Raw genomic sequence first — 16,424 nt, forward strand, 5'->3', positions numbered from 1 at the left:
GAGAGAGAGAGAGAGAGAGAGAGCACGCACTCCAGGATTGAGAGAGCCCTGGTCAGAAGGAAAGAGGAAAGCTGGTCTCCATTCCAGCTCTGAGGTCTCGACTTTGTAGGTCAGCTCTCTCCAGGAGCAGGCAAGATGGTGTTCTGCCTGCCTGCTGGTGGTGGTGGTGTGTGTGTGTGTGTGTGTGTGTGTGTGTGTGTGTGAATTTTATGAAGCATAGGTAAAAGTATATAAAAAAAATGAACGAGCTGCTTGATGAACTGTAATCCCTATTCAAGATATGACATAGGACATTACTAGTACCAAAGAAGCCCCCCCCCATACACTAATTTAAGTTTTTTCATTTAACATTCACAATAATCTTTACAAGAAAGTTGGGTTATTATCCCCACTTGTCTGTGAAGAAACTAAAGCTTGGAGAGGCTCAGAAATTGCACAGTTTCACAGTCTGTCAGTCAGACAGACTGTGTTCCTTCCACGGTTCCGTCAGCTTCTCCTAACAGATCGTTAGGAAAACAGAGGGAACGAAGGCCACTTAGAGGTGTGTTTGAACAAACCTCGGGGACCCTATAGTCTGGAGGGCTGCAGGCAGGGATCCTGCACTGGGGAGGTGTTTGCACATGATGAGGTTGGGGCCTTTTTCACTATATCTCAGTGACTCTCTAATTTTTATATCATAAAATAAAAATGCAGGGAGCTCTCCTAGGTCTGTCCCACCCAGGTCTTGCTCTCCCCAGCTCTGCATTATGGATGGAGTGAATCATCTGGTAAATAATTCATCCATAATCGGGGCAGTGAGGGTAACAGGAGAGCAGGGGGAGAGGTGTCAGAAGGGTTGAGGTTGGCAACCTGAGCCAGACCCCCATCCTTCCAAGGCTGGGCTTTGCTCTGGGGAGAGGGCGCCTGAGCGTCAGGCAGGCACCTCAGACGGGCAGCCACCCAGGGACATGGGGCCATGGTGGGTCAGAGGGCCCTGCACAGACCGCCAGGCCTCCTGCTGCTGACACCATTCTGCCTTCTGCACCTGGGGGCCTCAGGTGAGTGACACCTCAGGTGAGCCACCCCCCACGGTAGCCCATTCCCCACTCACTCCCCGTTGTTCTTCCTCAGGAGACTTCTTTTGCACTTGTGTAGCCACTCGGTGAATGAAGTAGCCACTTCATCTGCTAGACATTAGCCAGCGTGCCCTAAGTGACCACTGACATACCAGATGGGGGAGGCAGGGCCAGAACACAGCACTGTTTATTACCTTAAAAGCAGTGGTTTATCCCGAGGGCCACTGTTGCCTTGCAAGCATGGAAGTGACATGGTCAGATCTGGATTCAGAAAGTTTCCTCCAGGCCAGATGGTCTTCAGGGCCCTGAGAGCTGTTGAGACCGAAAAGCATCAGTTTCTGGGTTAAGTGGTTTTCTTCTCAGTCAATTGAACATCAGAATTTTCCTTTCGATCCCTTCCCTCCAACTCCATGTCTGTCTTCTCTTCTGTCTCTGGAGAAGCTGATAGCAGTGAGGAGAGTCTCAGATTGGGAGTTGGACGGGGCTCCAGCCACAGCTCCACAACCTACTGTGCTTTTGGACAAAATGATTTCATGCTCCAGTGTTTCCAGTGATGTTACTATTGTAACAATTAAGGGCAGTAGCGAGTGATATGTAGAGTCCGAGACTGGCCCTCGCCACAGGGGGCATTCAGCAACCGGAAGCTGGTGTGACCTATCCTGTGGCTTGGCTGTCCTCTGAGGCACTTATTTTCATCCCCATATGCTGAGGCTGTCGGCACTTTACAGTAACCTTGCCACGAGAACAGGAGAGCACGGTGCTTTGTCAGGCGCTGGGTTCTGTGCAAGGCTTTCCGCAGAAAAGAAGGCCTGTTGACAGCTTTACCCCATAATGACTGGGACGTCTGACTTCCTGATAAATCGAAAGCTTCATGAGAGCCACCATGGGGTGGCTCATTTTTCATTGTTACCCTGGAGCTTCGCATTAGGCAGGCACTTTATCATTTAAACAGTTGACAGAATGAATAAATGCTGGATGGGCTGATGGTAGCCTGGTGTCATCTTCCCTTTGCTGATGGGTCTACAATCCCTACACTGAGGTCTTCAGGGCCTAACTTGCCAGCAAATCTCCTGACTCTTGTGGTGTCATCTGGCTGATCATCAGATTAACCTCTGGATGTTTGTTTAAAAAAAACCACAGGTTTCTGGATGCTTGACCCACCTGGGGATTCTGACTCAGTAGTCTGGGATAAGGCCCAGGAATCTCTATTTCCATCAGACTTTCCAGACGGTCTGATGACCCGCGAGGGCGGGAACCTCTGCTCCACTCCACTCCCTGATCTCAGTCAAGGATTCCCCACCCTGCCCGCTCCTACGGCACAGCTGAGCGGGAGACTCTCTGCAGGCTGCCTTACAAACTCTCTCTGCCCCCCAACTCCAAAAGTGCTTATGCTGTGTAATCAAACCCTGCCACACCCTCTCAGACCGCAGAACTAGGTACAGAGGCTCTGGGCAAGGAGGGGGTGCAACATAACCCAGAACAGCTCAGATGTCCTTAGTTGCCACTCTGTCCCCAGGGCAGCCCGGTGAGGAGGCGGCGTCTGTCCAGGGAGTGAGGGGCAGCTCTGTGGAGCTTGCTTGTGGCTCCCAGCCTGCACCCCTGGTGGTCTTCTGGAGCTTCACCCCCCTGGGCTCGCTGATACCCCAGCCTGTGGCTGTCACCAATGGAGCAGAGTCCAAGGTGGAGGCCGGGGCCTCGGCTCTGGGAGGCGTGAGCCTGCGGAACAGCAGCCTGGTGCTGGGGGAGCTACGGGAGGGTGCCCGCGGCCACTTCCTGTGCCAGGCCCTGTACGAGGCTGGAGGCCAGCTGCGTACCACCTACTCCCACTTCAGTCTGACTGTGCTGGGTGAGGGCCCAACCAGGGACTTGGCCTGAGCTGCTTTGCATGCTGCTTTGTACCTATTTGCATGTGCTTCCAGGGATAATGTGCTGGGCCCAGGTTCTACAGGGCCTGCCTCCGGGGGAGAGGAAATACGGGATGTTCGGCAAACCAGTGGGCAGGCCAGCCTCCAGCTAGAAAGGGCTGGGCTGCCGCACACAGACGGGCACGGTCTGGGTCTGCAATAACAAACATTGGGCCTCTCCTTCCTCCGGCCAGTGCCTGTATCGAAGCCTCAGGTGCGGCTGAGTGAGCCGTCCCCAGTGGAGGGGACATTCGTGGTGGCCACATGCGCAGTGCGGGAGGGCACGGAGCCCGTGATCTTTGCTTGGCAGCATCAGGCACCCCGAGGCACTGGGGAGACCCTGGTGGGAGTGACGGAGCGACTATTCCAGCTGGAGCCAGTCACCCGGGTGCACTTGGGCTGGTACGTGTGCAGTGCCCACAACGCGGTCAACCTCCTGAGCAGCGATGAAGCTTTCCTGGACGTCATCTGTGAGTCAGACTGGCGGTAGGGAGAATGGTCAAGACTCCCACCCCCCTACCCACCCACACTCAGCCCCCTGACAAGCCTCAGGGCCCCCAGGAGTAACCCAGCCTCAGGGCACTGCACCCACTGGCGCCAAAGGTGGCTTCAGCACAAAGGGCTTTAAACCTTGTTAAGGTCATGGGCCCCTCTTCCCAGGAAAATGTGCATATACTCACAGTCACGATTTTACCCATAATTCAGGGGTGGCCCACAAAGTCTGCCTGAAGGACTCTCAGGAGTCAACAGAACCCGAGGAAACAGAGACCACTCCCTGGGCACAGTGGGAAGAGAGGGCAGCAAGTTGGTCCCAAGAGGGACGTCGGAGGGCCTGAAGGTAGAAAGCAGAAGCTTGTCTTTAAAACACATATAGTAAACAAAGGACTATTTTCAGAACATACAAAGAATTCCAAAACAGCCAGTGAGGAGGAAGTAGCGAGCTAATACAAAAGTGGACAAAAGACCATAATAGCTAGTTCAGTAAAGGCGAGAACAGAAAGCTAATGAACTTCTGAAAGAAATCAGAAGTTTGTGTGCAAGACGAAGTCTAGGATGGTCTAGAGCAGCACTGCCCAGTATGGAAGCCACTCGTGTGGCTTCGAGCACTCGAGACGTGACTGCACCAAACTGAGATGTGCTCCGAGTGTAAGATGGACGACTTAGTCTAAAGAAAGAATATAAAATAGCTCATCAATAATTTTTATATATATTAGACACTGAAATGACAATATTCTCGAAGTATTTGGTTAAATAAAAAATATCAAAATTATTAAAACCTATTGGTGTTTCTGCTTGGTTGGGTTCGGGTACTTTTACTTTTGAAGATCTGGCTACAGGAAATTTTAAACACCTGTGGTTGTTCCCATGTATCTGTTGGGCAGTGCTGGCCGAGAGGACTTAAGGAGCAGGGCCTAACGGGGCCCTGTCTGTCTGTTGGAGGCAGTTTGTGGGAATTATAAACTGAGGACTGTGCAGGAGAGAGTGAGCAAGTCTTGGGAAAGACATAGAAGCCGAATGGAAGGAGGCAGACAATCCAGTCTTCTCTGGAGTCAGGGAGAAAGGGGGCCCGGGAGAGAAGGGAAGGGAGTGACCCAAAGAAGTGAAAAGGGCTGGCTGCTGGCATCATCCCACCCTGTTCTCTTCTCTCTCCAGCCTAGAGGGACCATTCGTCCCAGTCCCAAGAAACTCCTCCATGCCAGCCTAGGTGGGAGGGTTGGGCACCTGTTCCCCGCCCTCAGCCCAACCCACAGTCTCTCAGGGAAGCGTCCCAGAGTCACAGATGACCTCCAGGGCTCCCAAAGCCTGGTGCCCACCTCTGCAGACACTGATCACCTATATTTGTCTGTGCCAGACTCTGGGTTCCTTGGGGGCCTAGCGTAGTGGTTCACACAGTTAGTGCATAATAATACATGGTTGTCAGATGATGAGCAATGATTACAGGAGTGAATGAAGGAATAAAGCTTGGGTAGGTGTGACAGGCCTTCCTTGCCTCCAGATGGTCCAGATGATCCTGTGATCACGGTGGAGCCACCACACTTCTCTGAGGAGGGGTTTTGGGCCAGTGAAAAGGAAGAAGTGACTCTGAGCTGCCTGGCTGCCTCCAACCCCCCAAGTCACTACGTGTGGCTCCGTGACCACACTCAGGTCCACACTGGGCCTACCTACACCATCACCAGCACCAGCCGTGCCCACACAGGCCTATACACCTGCCTGGCCCACAACAGCCGCCTGGACACCCGCACACAGACCACCGTCCAGCTTACCATCTACTGTGAGTGTATGGGGAGGGGCCCCTCCAGACCCTGCTCTGGGAGACTCCAGGCAACTGTGGAAAGTGGGGCAGAAGGTGGGGGAGGCAGGTCTTGGAACAAATAGGGTTCAGAGGAGGGAGAGAGGCTAAAAAAACATGGGAAGGGGCAGACAGAGGGGCACGCCCTGACCCTATATAGACATGCCCACCCCACGCCCACGCCCAAGTGATTATTCCTGCAGCCCCAGGGAATGAACTGAGGCACAGAGAAGGGTGGAGCGAGGACAGTGAGACAAAGTGCCCGGGATACAGATGGGAGATGGGCTCACTTCCCTGCTGGGGGCTTCCAGAGGGGATTCCCCTGGGACTCTGACCTCCTGTCCAACCCCCCAAGCCACTGCCCCTTGACCTGAGAGCTCAGCCTTTTGCTCACCGGAGGGATTCATCTTTCCCGGCTCACCCACTTCTCCCTACTTCCCCACCTTGACACCTCTGGCCCCCAGGGCCTCCCAGCTGTGCCTGGGGGCTGCTCCAGCCCCATCTGAACCTGCTTCTCTCCCAGACCCCCCTGAGGGGCAGCCCTCCTGTGCAGTGCTCCCCACCTTTGGCGCTGTGACTCTGGTCTGTACCTGGCCTGGGGGCCTTCCCGCTGCCCAGCTGCAGTGGGAAGGGCCCCAGGGAACTGGCCCTGCTGCCCTCAGCAACGTCACCTGGAGTCACGCAGCCACCCAGCTGGCCAACAGCAGTGTCTTCACCTGCACTGGCCAGCACCCAGCCCTGGCACTTCTCGCCCTCTGCAGAATCACCCTGTGTGAGTGGAGACAGGAAAGAGCAAGGCTCTGACCTCCTGGGCAGAGGAGTGGGTAGGGGTCAGGAGAGAGATGGGGGGCCCTGTGATCGGGGTGGAGCCCACACCACAAACTCCGAGACTCGGAGACTCGCGATGTAACAAGGAGATGGGCCGCTCTCAGCCAGACCCCACGTCTCACCTTCTCTCCACCCAGCCCTAGTCTCTCCCTACAACGTGACCTGTCTGCCTCAGTTTGGTCTTGGAGCCCTGTGACACTCCCTTAGCTGTCCCCCAGCCTCCAGGGTCAGCAGGCTCCTCACACTCTACTTCTACTCCTCTATTGCGTGCTGGTCTCCAATGCAGCTTGCTCTCCTCCTTTAAAACTCCAACCCACCTACCAAGACCAAGTTCAAATGTTATCTTGTTTTCAAAGTCCTCCTTCCCGAAGCCCCAGAGAGCTTGTCTTTCTACCTGTACTCCAGCACTCATCAAATTATACTCTAATTGTTTGCTTAGTAGTGTCTGTTCCCACTGTTTCCCTGGTACATGCTCAGCTCTCAATAGATGATGAACAAATAAATGAGTGACTGAGTAAATGGAGGAATGGGGGAGGGAAGCAATAAATGAAGGAGGGATGCGGTAGGCCTGCTGAGCCCCTCCTGCCCCTGCAGGGCCATGCTGAGCCATTTATTCCTGAGCAGGGGAACCCCTCCGGAGGCCCACGTGCCGGACCATGGCCACGACCAGAGACCAGTTCATCATGCTGAGCTGCGAGTGGCCTGGCGGTGAGCCCCCTGCCCTGCTGAGCTGGCTGGATGGCCAGCAGCAGCCCCTGGGCAGCAGCAGCTCCTCGCTGGCAGTCCACGTCCTGCAAGCCCAGGAAGATCTGGCTGGCACAGAGTTCATCTGCAGGGGCACTCACCCACTCAGGGTCCCTGACCCCCACTGCCGGCTGCAGCTGGGTGAGTGGGGGCGAGTGACTGACCGGGTCCTGGGGCTGGGGTGGGGGGAGCAGCCCTTTGGCATCGGAGTGAAGGGCTCTGCGGGGCTGGCTGTGCTGGAATGCAAAGTGAGTCAAGAGACTGAGTCACCTCTCCTCCCAGGGACTCAAGGTTTTTGGATCCATAAAATAAGGGGGTTTGGTCTGTGTTGTCCAATGAAAATATCATGTGAGCCATTTTAAATGTTCCAGTAGCCACGTTTTTCAAAAGCAAAAAGTAAAAGGTGAAACGTTTTGTTCAACTTGCTATGTCCAATATATGATCATTTCAATGTGTACGGGTAATGGGAAATGAATGAGACATTTTACACTGGTTTTCTCCTACTGTCTTCAAAATCTGGTGTGTATATTTACAATTGTAGCGCATCTCAGGGTAGACGAGCCACATTTCAAGTGCTCAGCAGTCCCATGTGTGGGGGACACCCACTAGCCACTGTCTGTCGGCTTCACCTGCATCGACGTGCATAAGAGGCACCTGATTATATTCCTGACTTGAATTAACATTTCAGGTGTCAGAGGTCTGTCTCTACCTCTCTCACTCCCTCTAGTTGTTTTTGGTCTGGTTTCTTTCTTTGTCTTCACCTGGCCCTGTCAGGCCCCTTTAATTGACAATTCAAGAAAATGAATTAGATATTGAAGTAAAAATGTGAGAAAAGTAGAGGAGCCATCACATATAACAATTCTCACCAAATGAGTCATATCTTGGTCTCCAAGGCTTGGTGACCAGCACGTTTTCAGGGGTTCTAAGAAGGTCCTCCACCTGAAACTCTTCCCGTCCTTATTACTCAGCCTCAGAGCTGGAAATCCCACCGCAAGATGTTCAATTGATACCTGAAACTGGGTCTTTAGGAGTCAGTCCATAAAAACCAAGTACCTGCTGTGGGCCCAGCCCTGGGCGGGGAGGGAGGTGGTAGCCACAGGGGAAGGAGGCCCTGTGCCATGTGCTGGGAGGGAGGAGGATAACACTGAGACGAATAAGGCGGGGGCCCCACCGGTGGGGACCCCACCAGCAGGAGCTGAGCCTGGAGTTTTGTGGAGAAGAGCATGGAGGAATACATTATCACTAAGCTTTGGAGCACATTGTGATAGGAATCGGGCATAGAATGGAAACCTGAAAGAGAAGGCAGACTGGCCCAAGACAAACTTCATTGTCAACTCCACAGCCCCCATCTATTCTTTCTCCTTCCCTCCACCGATGCCAGAACCTTGTTCTCGAGCCTCCCCACTAGCCCAGGTGCAGGGGACATCTCCCAACCTTACTGTCTCTGTCTCCACAGAAGCCCCACAGCTGGCAGTGGCTGAGCCCTGGGTGTCAGTGCTGGAGGGGGGAGAGGCCTGGCTGGCGTGTACCCTCCTAGGAGGCATGCCGCCTGCCCAGCTCCTCTGGCTGGGACCCCAGCACTTGCCGGTGGAACCAGGTCCTTCTGGATTCATGCTGCACCATGAGGGCACCCAGCTCCGCCTTGGTATCCAGGCTGCTGACCCAGCTCACCACGGGGGCACCTACCATTGTGTGGCTCACAACACCTTGGGCAGCAGCAGTCAGAGCATCCAGCTGGAGGTCCTGAGTGAGTGGGGTGGGGGCGTGCGTGCATTTGTGTGGCCAGGGGGGAAACCTGCGGACACAGCCCTGTAGGTACAAGGCATTGGAATTTCTGCTCCAGAACTTGGACTTGTGAGTTCCCTCAGGCACAGTCAGGCCCTCGAAGGCATGATTCTAGATTGGCTAGTGAACGGGAATCGCAGGTACTCTTCAATACAGGCAAACAGAACTCCATGGGTCAGAATAATCTTTTCCTCAGTTTATAGATGAGGAAACTGAGGCCTAGAAGTGGAAGTCTAGGGTAACACAGACCCAAACTACACAGAACTGGTCAAGTCCACACACCCCAGTCGAGGGCCTTTTCCCAGCTCTTTCTCAACATAACTGGAACAAACTTGAACGCACAAGCACACACGCACCCGTGGCGCTGGGTGTGCACGTGCTGCATGTGTCCTCACCCTCACCTCCAGGGTATCCAGCTCCTCCCAACGTCACCATCAGCAGCCTGACCTATGGCAGACACCGGAGGGAGGTGCAGCTGCAATGGGCCATCCGAGGCCCCGGGAACTTGACAGGATTCCTGGTGCAGCGGAGGGCCAGTGTCCCAGGCCCAGGAGCTGGGGCTTGGGAGACAGCAGCTGGTGACATCGAGCCAGAGAGCAGGACCCGGCGGCTGGGGGGCTTGGACCCAGGGGTCCTTTACGCCTTCCGAGTCCTGGCTCTGAATCACCACACAACTGGCCATCCCTCTGAGGTGAAGATACCAGGTGCTGGGGCTAGCGCCATGCGATGTTCTCCTCTTTCTCCACAAAACTGAGCCCGGGTTCATCTTCCCCAGACAGGGCATTCTCTACTCCATTCCTTTGCTTCCTTCTTACTGATTCCTCCATTCCTCATCTTGGTCCTCTCCTCCAACTTCTCCTCAGGGACTCTCCACTCCTCTTTCCCATCCTCCCTCGGAGGCCTCAGGTCTAGGTGGAGGAGCCATAGTTGAACTTGAATCAGGAGCCATAGGGAAGGTGGAGATTAAATAAGGATAGAGGCCCAGCTCTGTGCCTCAGTCTCATGCTCCTGGGGCACAGGTGGGCTCTCAGCTTCCTGAGGCGCTATCTCTCCTGGGAATTCCTCATTTTATGGTATCCGTCCCTTCAGCCCTGAGCTGCCCAGAGAACTGGCCTGCTGCCTGTGCCAGAAATAGGGGACTGGCTGGGGACTCAGATCTCAAGAGCACCAGGCACAAAAAGCACCTCTTTCCTTGGGAGAGACCTGGTCTCCAGGTTCTCTGGGTCCAGCCCTGCTCTTGATCCCTCACGTCAGGTGGAGAGGGACTGGAAGAACAGGGCATTGCCTGCTTGCTGCCTTACAAGCCACTGCTGCCAAGTTCGGCTGTGGCTCTAAACCTATCCCATGCAACCAGAGCTCTCCCTTCCTAGCGGATCCCCCCTTCAGCGCTTACCCAGCAGTGCTGGGTGCAGCAGGCACAGGAATGGTGGTGGCAACGGTGGCCTCTTTGCTAGTGTTCCAGTACGCTGCCCGGCACCCGGAGACTTTCCCCTGTGAGTGGGAAACTGAAGGTGGGGTTGCTCGACCCCACAAGGTGGTCACATCACCACCTATCCCAAAGAGGTGCACACACTGACCCCCAGCCCCCAGCCCTGGGCAGGAAATTTGGGCTCTTCTGTGACATATCCCCAATGCAGGACATCGGGTGGGGCTCCAATCCCGACCTCGGGCGTCTGGGGCCATCCCCGTCTGGATTCCTAGTCTCTCGTATGGAGCCGAAGAGGAAGGGCAGGCTCTTCTTTGACCTCGGCTGGGTTGTTCACGTAATGCACCTTTTCCTTTTCTTTCTACAGGCCTTGGTCAACTGCTTGCTCCCATGTGAGTACAGAACCCGTCATTCTGGGGGGGTCACGATTTTCCCCTAACTGGAAGGGAATTGTGGTCACTAACTTTACTCTCCCACTTCGCCCTCGGGGAGCAAAGGCACCCACATAGGGATTCTATGGAAGGCCCTGAGGCACAGGCAGGTAAGCACAATTTTTTCCCAAAGGTTACTCATGGTTCATCCATGATGCTCGCTCTCTTTTGTCCTCTGAGAACAATCTGGTACACCTGCAAAGCATCTCTCTCTCCTTTGTTCATGTCTCTTCTTTTAGGCATCGGAACACCATCCACCATCCCAGGTTCAGACCCCACACAAGAATCCATGGATATACCAGTAAATGTCACCATCACAGTGACTGCAACACCGTGAGGGCGCTGAGGAAGGTGCAAATATGCTCAGGGAGACAGGTGGGGGGGGAAGATCCCCTCTGTCATACTTGGTCTTAAAACCAAGGTAGCTGCACCAGCTAGCCTTCCCCACTCACTACCCAGCCTTTACAGAGCTGCAAGGCTCAGCAGCAGTGCATCGAGACTTGGTTACAAGAAACGTCCAAGCCCAGCTTGTGGGAGATTGAGGTGGAAGGACGAGGAAGACACACATTTGGAGAAAAGACCAGCGGGGAGGCCGCGGGCCAGTGAGAATGATGGTTCTGGGTACAGTCCCTAGTGCTATGTGAGCAAGTTAGCTGCTTCCGAAGTCTGTGAACTGAGTAATTCCTAAATAAATCATACCTGATGCTTTCACTAGTAGGTCTTTTCAATTGCAACTCCCCCAGGGAGAGGCTGATCACAGGTTCAGGTGGGTCCCAGGTTTTCCTACTGCGAGGAAGCAAGATATGTAGGCATGTGTTCCCTTTGTTCCACAGTAGCAAGAGATGTGGTCTGGCAGTTCTTTACTTTCCTCGTCTCAAATTCCTTCCCCAAGGACACAAGCCTCTATCACAGGACCGGCTTAATCAGAGCTGGTAGCAGAGCCAGGTGCCAATCCCAGGCCTTTGTCGCCTACCTTTGGCGTAGGAGTATCCCCGAGTCCGCAGTGGTGACACGGGTGCAGTCGCTAGACTCCAGGAGTCCGTGACAAGAGAGTGCAGAGGAACTGCAGATGCAGCTTGCCACCAGGCCTGGGGGGGCCGGCTGACAGGGGACCTGGGCTGTTCCCAAGTCACAGTCTGTCAGCTGCCAGCATGACTCACTGGCTCCGAGAGTGTGTGTGTGTGTGTCTGAAATTTGGGTGACACACAAACGAATGCTTGTTCGACTGACTAGAAGAGGCAAGTCTCAGAGCTGGCTCCACAGGGGACTCGGAGGAGAAACAGCAAGAGAGCCAAGGGATGGCCTTGCCAGGAATAAGGAAAGTGGCGCCTTGAAAGGAGACAGAAAACTGACAGAAACTGAAGTTGCTTCTTAGGTTCTCACAGATTTAGACTTTATTCGAAAAGGGATTTCGAGTTCCCTCAGAGCTCTCAGGACTGGGGCTAAGCCTTATGGAAGCCTCATTTAAATATGGAGAATAAAATATAACAAGGCTCCACCCCCATGCAAAAGACCCCATTGGCTTTCTAGTCAGAGTAGCCCAGACATTTTTTTATTTTTTCTTGTTTAGAGCAGTGAAACAAAGCTGCTTCTTGAAGAGGCTACATTCTACCCTGGAGCTCATACAGATGTTGCTCTAGGTTGATGGTAAAAATAGGAGACATGGGAGGAGGGACCACACCTCCACATTTTCCTTATGCTCCTTTCCCTCCCTGCTTTATCCTTCCAAAGGATAGGATAATGCCCCCCAGGGGGTTTGCCTGTTGACACAGCTCAGCTCCAGGCTCAGGTATTCTCCCAACATCCCCCTAAAACATTTGTTCTAGATCCTGCTCCTGCAGGGGCTCCATCCCTGCAGTCAGAAGGGATTGACTCGCTTGGCTCTTAGATGCACACGGGGGTCTTCAGGGGTGGAGGTTCCAAAGAATTTCAGAGTGAGATACACACTCACCCAATCACAAGCTATAAGCAGCTTTATACAAACAGCGAGTATCTGAGCACCCCATCTTCACTGCCACTCTACATGACAGCAGCATTCTTTTAATATAAAATCCTATCAACCAAATAAAACCTGTCAAAGCTACAGCACTTAAAATATGTACAATTTCAAACACACTATTACAACTTCAAGGAAAATAAAACACACTTTTCAATATGATACAAGAACATGTGTCTCAAAGTCATTGCTTTAAAGAGAGTGACACAGGTGCAATCCCACATAAAACGAACTTCTCGGCAGGACTGTAGCCGGAATGAGAGTTGCCACATGATTGGCTTAACATGGATGTGTAGGTCTTCAGACTCATTCAACAAAAACGAAACCCGGGAAGAAACGCTTTTTTAAAAGACCACTTCAAAAGGTTTAAAACATTGCAATTTAACTTACATCCTATACGCCACCAGACTATCACCTGTCACCAGACCACCAGTGCATAACCGAAAGAAGGAAAACAGGAGATAGTGAAATGACAGGAGTCGGGGGAGTTTAATGCTAAAACAAAGAATCACAGGGACTTCTACGATAAGAAGGAACAGGAAGAGGCCTGGCCAACTACAGATCACTAAGCCAAGTGAAGATCAGATTCTGGGGTTGGGGGCGCTCACAGGGAGAAATGTGGACTCCAGGAAGACCCCGGAACAAGCCCAGAGCTCTGCCCATGGAGGACAAAGGGCAGCTTCTCGAGCTGTAAAGAGCGTCAGAGAAACCTCACAGCAGGGGTGGACTGGAGCATGGCGAACTGGACTGGTTCCATTAAAAGAGTGACCCACAATGCTTTTGGAAAGCAGCATGGAAAAATGGAAGGAGTTCAGATTCCGGCTCCACATCAGCTGGGTTCAAATGCAGGCTCTGCAGCTGTGAGATGTGGGGGCTTGAACACCTACCCTGCTGGTTTGTTGTGAGGGTTAACGAGACAGCAGTAACAAGCTCCAAGCGGTGCCTGGCCCACAGCAGCTACTCCGCAAATGGTGGTGACATCTCCCGCCCTGTACTATGTCCCCTGGCTTCCTGGTGAAGTGCCATTTAGGCAGAACTGATTTTGGTGACTGTGCAGGGCATCAAAGTTCAGAACAACTCATGGTTAGGGAGAACTCATAACTCCTAAACATAAAGGCAACTATATATATAGTTATATTTATATTTATATATCTCAATATATAAAGGCATTTTTATAAATAAAATACAATAAAAGGGATAACACTTAAAACAGCGTTACTAATAATATAAATAAAGCAGTCCACGATGAGATTGCCCTAAAGGTAAAGCATTTTCTCTTCCTGGTGGACAAATCCCATATTGAAACTCAATCTTTAAAAGCAGTTTATGACCTAAGGCTCATGCTAATACACCTGTTTCCTGAATCAAAATGCCTACAAACATTTACTCCCCAGTTTTCTAAAACTTGCTTTGTGACAGCATTGCTGTAACTTGACTGGCAAGCATGGGGTATGTTTTCATATTCTGTGTATGAGGACTTTGTCCTTTGCTAGTCACAGAAGTCAGGGATGCAGCCATCCCCCTCCAAAACTAATTGCATCTACGCAACGTGAAGAATATATCCAGTATAGGCATGGACACCTGGAATGGAGAACGTGAATTCTATAGCACCCCTCATACCTGACCACGAAATCATTTTCATTACATTCTACTTGCAGGAACCCTTGCATAGTGACTCAGCTTCAACAGCACATTTCACTAACAGTTCTATTTATAACATATATAGACATATGGAAGGGAATATTGATGCACTTATATAGAAGGTTGATTAACATAGTATTCTAGTCTATTTCACTGCAATTTCTGGGAAACTAAATTTTTTTCATTTATGCTGGAACTGCTGGACTCTTTTAAAGAGTACCATTTTCAGGTTCTTTCCCCAAAGGGACGCACAATCTCAAAAGGAGCAGTGATCCACTGAAGCTGGACTCCAGCTGTTAGGCATACTTACAATGTATTTGTGGGGTGTTTTTGGTTTTGTTGTTGTTGTTGTTGTTGTTGTTGTTTTTCAGATGTGGAGAAAGAAAAGCCTTCCAGAGACAGTTGCAAATAAGTGCCTGTCACTCAGAGGCAGCAGAAACTGTGAGTTATGAGCTCTGCTAACCAAAGCTTTAGTTAAATTTAAGACCTAGTGGGACAATCAGCTCTAATGCATCTTTTGGAGCAAAAATTAATATAAGACCGGGTCTTATATATATAATATTATATAAGACCCGGTCTTATATTATAGTGACCTGGTCTTATAGTAAAATAATACCGGGTCTTATATTAATTTTTGCTCCAAAAGATGCATTAGAGCTGATTGTCTGGCTAGGTCTTACTTTCAGGGAAACATGGTATTTACGGTGATGACATTCTGAAAGAATGTCAGGAAATTTCAAACCATAACCCCCTTTCCCTCCTAATTAAGTCTTTCCTGACACTCACATTTTCCAGGTATTGCCCATGTTGGAAGTTAGAAAATGATGATTTTCAGGTGGTGTGGTACCATGAGCAAAACAGTAATGGCAGAGCTTCTGCCACGATGGGCTCCCTTGAAACCCTCCCCTTTCTTTTAAAAACACGAATCTCTTTTCAAGTCACCACTTTAAAGTCTTATTTTGTTCCTACTCTCAGACACAGTCAAAATAGGTCCACCGTGACCCTTTTATATAAACACATGCAATTTTAAAGCAGTTTGACTTGAAGGCCTTCGTCTTCTCCCTGGCCTTGGCTCCCTTTCTGCAGACTGCAATAACCCAACTAGACCTTGATCTCAACCATGTCCAGGACACTGTGTGTGATCAGCGCCGGGAAAACCGAACATAACTCGTACCCATGTGCAGATAGAGAGGAGCGTGAGTCAACAGGTCAGCTATCACTTTTGTGGAAGGCACTAATAAAATTCAGAAGAGATCTGCTATTATGAACAGCAGGTTACAACCGTGGTTGATTTCAAAATGTTCTCAGAAAGTCTGATAATACAATATTGAAGATAGCTTTCCATCTGAAAACCTCAAATGGCCTGCGCAATTCCCTTTTAGCTGAATCAGCCAATAGGCTGGGTCCTTGCAGGAGGAGCTCTTATTGTCACTGAGATTCTTGGAAGACATGGAATGATCCCAACTGTTCTCAGGTGATTGAAAACTATGTAAAACTAGGTTTTCCTACTGGGGGGGGGGGGCAAGGGATAGGGAGGGAAAATTTTAAGGCATAAATAATATAAAAGGGCACACATTTTAAGATACATTCACATGACATAACTACTACAAAAATAAATAATGATTCTTCTCTGATTTGAATTAACGTCTTTCACACAGTCCATCCCCAGGCCTGTTCTGTGCAGTTACTGGCTTGAAGTGGGAATGTGACTAGTCACGTGCACATCCTCAGCTTTCCTGGGGTTGTTGAAGGACCCCTGAAGGGCTGTCTAACGGAATAACGGGAGGAGACCATGTTGTCTTTTCAGTACAGTCCTTTGAAACAGATGGCAAAATAAGAGGATTCCAACTTAAAATTTTGTTCTCTGTTTCTGAATGGACACAGCTGTCTCCTGAAAAACAAAAAGGTTTGGGAGCATTATGAAATGATAAAGGCTGATTTTTTATACAGCAGTCTAAACACATTACTTTGAGCAACAAAGAAAGAATAATGAGTAAAAGTGGAGCCCAGTTATATTTAGTTTGAATCTGAGGGAGACAATAGGTATAAAACGTTTAAAATAAAGTTGAGCTCTCATGAATAGTTATACAATTCATCTGAGGATTAAAGCAAACTCCTTAAAAACCCCAAAATAACCACCTTAAAGAAAGGCTACAACTCCAGGAAACGAGGCCCATGACCACAAAATGCATTCTTTCAGCAAGTGCACTATCCAGGTAGAAACTAAATCAAAGCCTATTTGGATTTATTTTCCAAAATGTAATGGGATTAACAGCCTGAGGTGAAAGAGGTGGATAATAACAAAATTTCAAAGAATCCTTAAC

At 50.8% G+C, this 16,424-nt stretch overlaps 2 protein-coding genes across 4 annotated transcripts in view; one reads left to right on the forward strand and one right to left on the reverse strand.

Annotated features, from left to right (window-relative positions):
* Window positions 1-955: 955 nt before the first annotated feature.
* VSIG10L2 (V-set and immunoglobulin domain containing 10 like 2) lies at window positions 956-10,800 on the forward strand (the record flags this gene model as incomplete). Its single annotated transcript, XM_081037181.1, is given in 11 exon segments — window positions 956-1,041; window positions 2,554-2,575; window positions 2,577-2,901; window positions 3,154-3,429; window positions 4,956-5,231; window positions 5,773-6,021; window positions 6,702-6,962; window positions 8,278-8,568; window positions 9,014-9,310; window positions 9,977-10,099; window positions 10,703-10,800. Coding segments are annotated over 11 exon segments (2,304 nt in total).
* A 1,035-nt stretch (window positions 10,801-11,835) lies between these two features.
* The window catches only part of CDON (cell adhesion associated, oncogene regulated), a 94,894-nt gene continuing 90,305 nt past the window's right edge, over window positions 11,836-16,424 (reverse strand). For all 3 annotated transcript variants that reach the window (XM_081037765.1, XM_081037764.1, XM_081037763.1), the window contains exon 20: window positions 11,836-15,991. In XM_081037765.1, coding sequence (XP_080893891.1) covers window positions 15,828-15,991 — 164 coding nt within the window. In that variant the 3' untranslated portion in view covers window positions 11,836-15,827. The remainder of the gene's footprint in view (window positions 15,992-16,424) is intronic.

This window comes from Rhinolophus hipposideros, assembly GCF_964194185.1.
Source record: "Rhinolophus hipposideros genome assembly, chromosome: 24".
NCBI classification, from domain to species: Eukaryota; Metazoa; Chordata; class Mammalia; order Chiroptera; family Rhinolophidae; genus Rhinolophus; species Rhinolophus hipposideros.